Source organism: Atta cephalotes (genome assembly GCF_000143395.1).
Source record: "Atta cephalotes unplaced genomic scaffold scaffold00002, whole genome shotgun sequence".
NCBI classification, from domain to species: domain Eukaryota; kingdom Metazoa; phylum Arthropoda; class Insecta; order Hymenoptera; family Formicidae; genus Atta; species Atta cephalotes.
In genome coordinates, this window is record NW_012130066.1 from 11089870 (window position 1) to 11091643 (window position 1774).

At 27.7% G+C, this 1774-nt stretch overlaps 1 protein-coding gene across 1 annotated transcript in view; it reads left to right on the forward strand.

The window, feature by feature from the left end:
• Nucleotides 1-497: 497 nt before the first annotated feature.
• The window catches only part of LOC105623865, a 72488-nt gene continuing 71211 nt past the window's right edge, over nucleotides 498-1774 (forward strand). The window contains 1 exon segment of the mRNA XM_012205239.1: nucleotides 498-580. Within this exon segment, the coding sequence (XP_012060629.1) occupies nucleotides 498-580 (83 nt within the window).

Below are 1774 nucleotides of genomic sequence, written 5' to 3' on the forward strand. Positions count from 1 at the left end.
ATTTTTCTGTAAAGTCTTAATAGAAGGGACAAATATGTATGCACAGAAACGAAAGATTCTTTGAATTCTGGTTAACATGAATAAGTATTGAGTACAATATTGTGGGAAATGCAGATAAGATTATTGCTCCGCATTCCTTTTATTGTTAAAACTACAGTCATAATAGTCAGCCGAACGAATAGGTTATTAGAGTCGAGTAGTATAATTAGCGCTTGGAAGCCTCATATACTAGAATTCTATTATTATACCGCTTAAACTCAGTTGGTCTTGGCTCTCTGAACCGTAAGAACAGCTTCGCTTTTCGCACACCTGAGAATCAGAGCTACCGCGTTACGTGACCGGTCCACTGTCTCTAAAAGCAGAACAACGCAGTTGTTCAATTATCCTCTTGACCGATACGTCGATTGTGTCTCGCGAACTTGTTTATCATTGTTTTCCCATATTATCGTTGTGACTATTATTATTTAGTGTAAACAAAGAAGAAGATATAAAAGAAAATGCCGTACTATAACGATGTGCCATACTATTACGGAGGAGGAGCTTACGCTAATCATAGTTCGTTAATGACAGGAATAGTACGGTAAGAATAAAGACAATTTTAATTTAATGCAATTGAAAATATTATTATTTATATATAATATTTAACAGATAAGCTTCTTTTGTAGTTTATTTTTATTGAATCAAAATAGTTCTTTTTTTTATTCGAATGGACATTTATTGGTGGAAATCTTTCTCAAGGTCGTTAATGTGTACATGTTTTGAAAATTAGCTAAATTCGACAATTATTGTGTGACTTGCTTATAGACAAATTAAAATTTTTAATTGCGAAAATTTATATATTATATTTATTATCGGGATTGATTTTGGTTTAAACTTTTATAATTTTTCAGAAAAGTCATCATTAAACTCAGTACTAAAAATATTTTAAAAACAATTATAAAATATGTATATAAACACATAAAACGTTATGATTTTTATGATTACGAATAAAATTTGTTTTTGGCAAGACAAACAAGTCTACGACAGGTACGGCATATTACATCACTTATTATCGTTTGATGACAATAGCCGCGTTCAGCAGAAAAAGCTTTGTAACTGTTGTAAAATTCTTTAATATGATTGATCTTATCCTTAAGTTCTTAAATCTAAATGTATCAATTATATTCAAAAATTTTACAACAGTTGCAAAGCTGCTTTTTCTACTGAACGCAGCCAATGATGATGAATTTAGGAATTAATTATAAACCGATATCATCATAGGTATAAACCGATGATCATCATCGAAGTCATCAGAAGTCATAAATCGATGATCATCATAGAAGCCATCAGAAGAAGAACAAATATTAAATTCAAAATTGATATTAATAAATTTATACATATAAATCGCATATATTTATTTGTAAATTTGATATTCAAAATATATTTTAAATAATATATTTATGAATAATATATACAGGGTGTCCTAAAATAATCGCCAAATATTTCATGAGCAGGTAAAGCAGAATTAAATTAAGTCGAAAAGTCCTCTACCATTTTGTAATTTTCGCAATAATTAACAAGATATTACTAAAATTACTAAAAATTGCCGAAAATTGGTCTTCAATAATTTTTTAGTCAAATACTATCAATTTTATAGAAAAACTGTAAGAGACAAAAAAATTGTTTATTTTCTTTTTGTAAAATTCTAAGAATTTTTTCAGAATTTTTTCAAAAATTTTTTATACCGTATTTTTTCATGTTTGTAAAAATAAGAAAATGTAATACTAAAAAATTA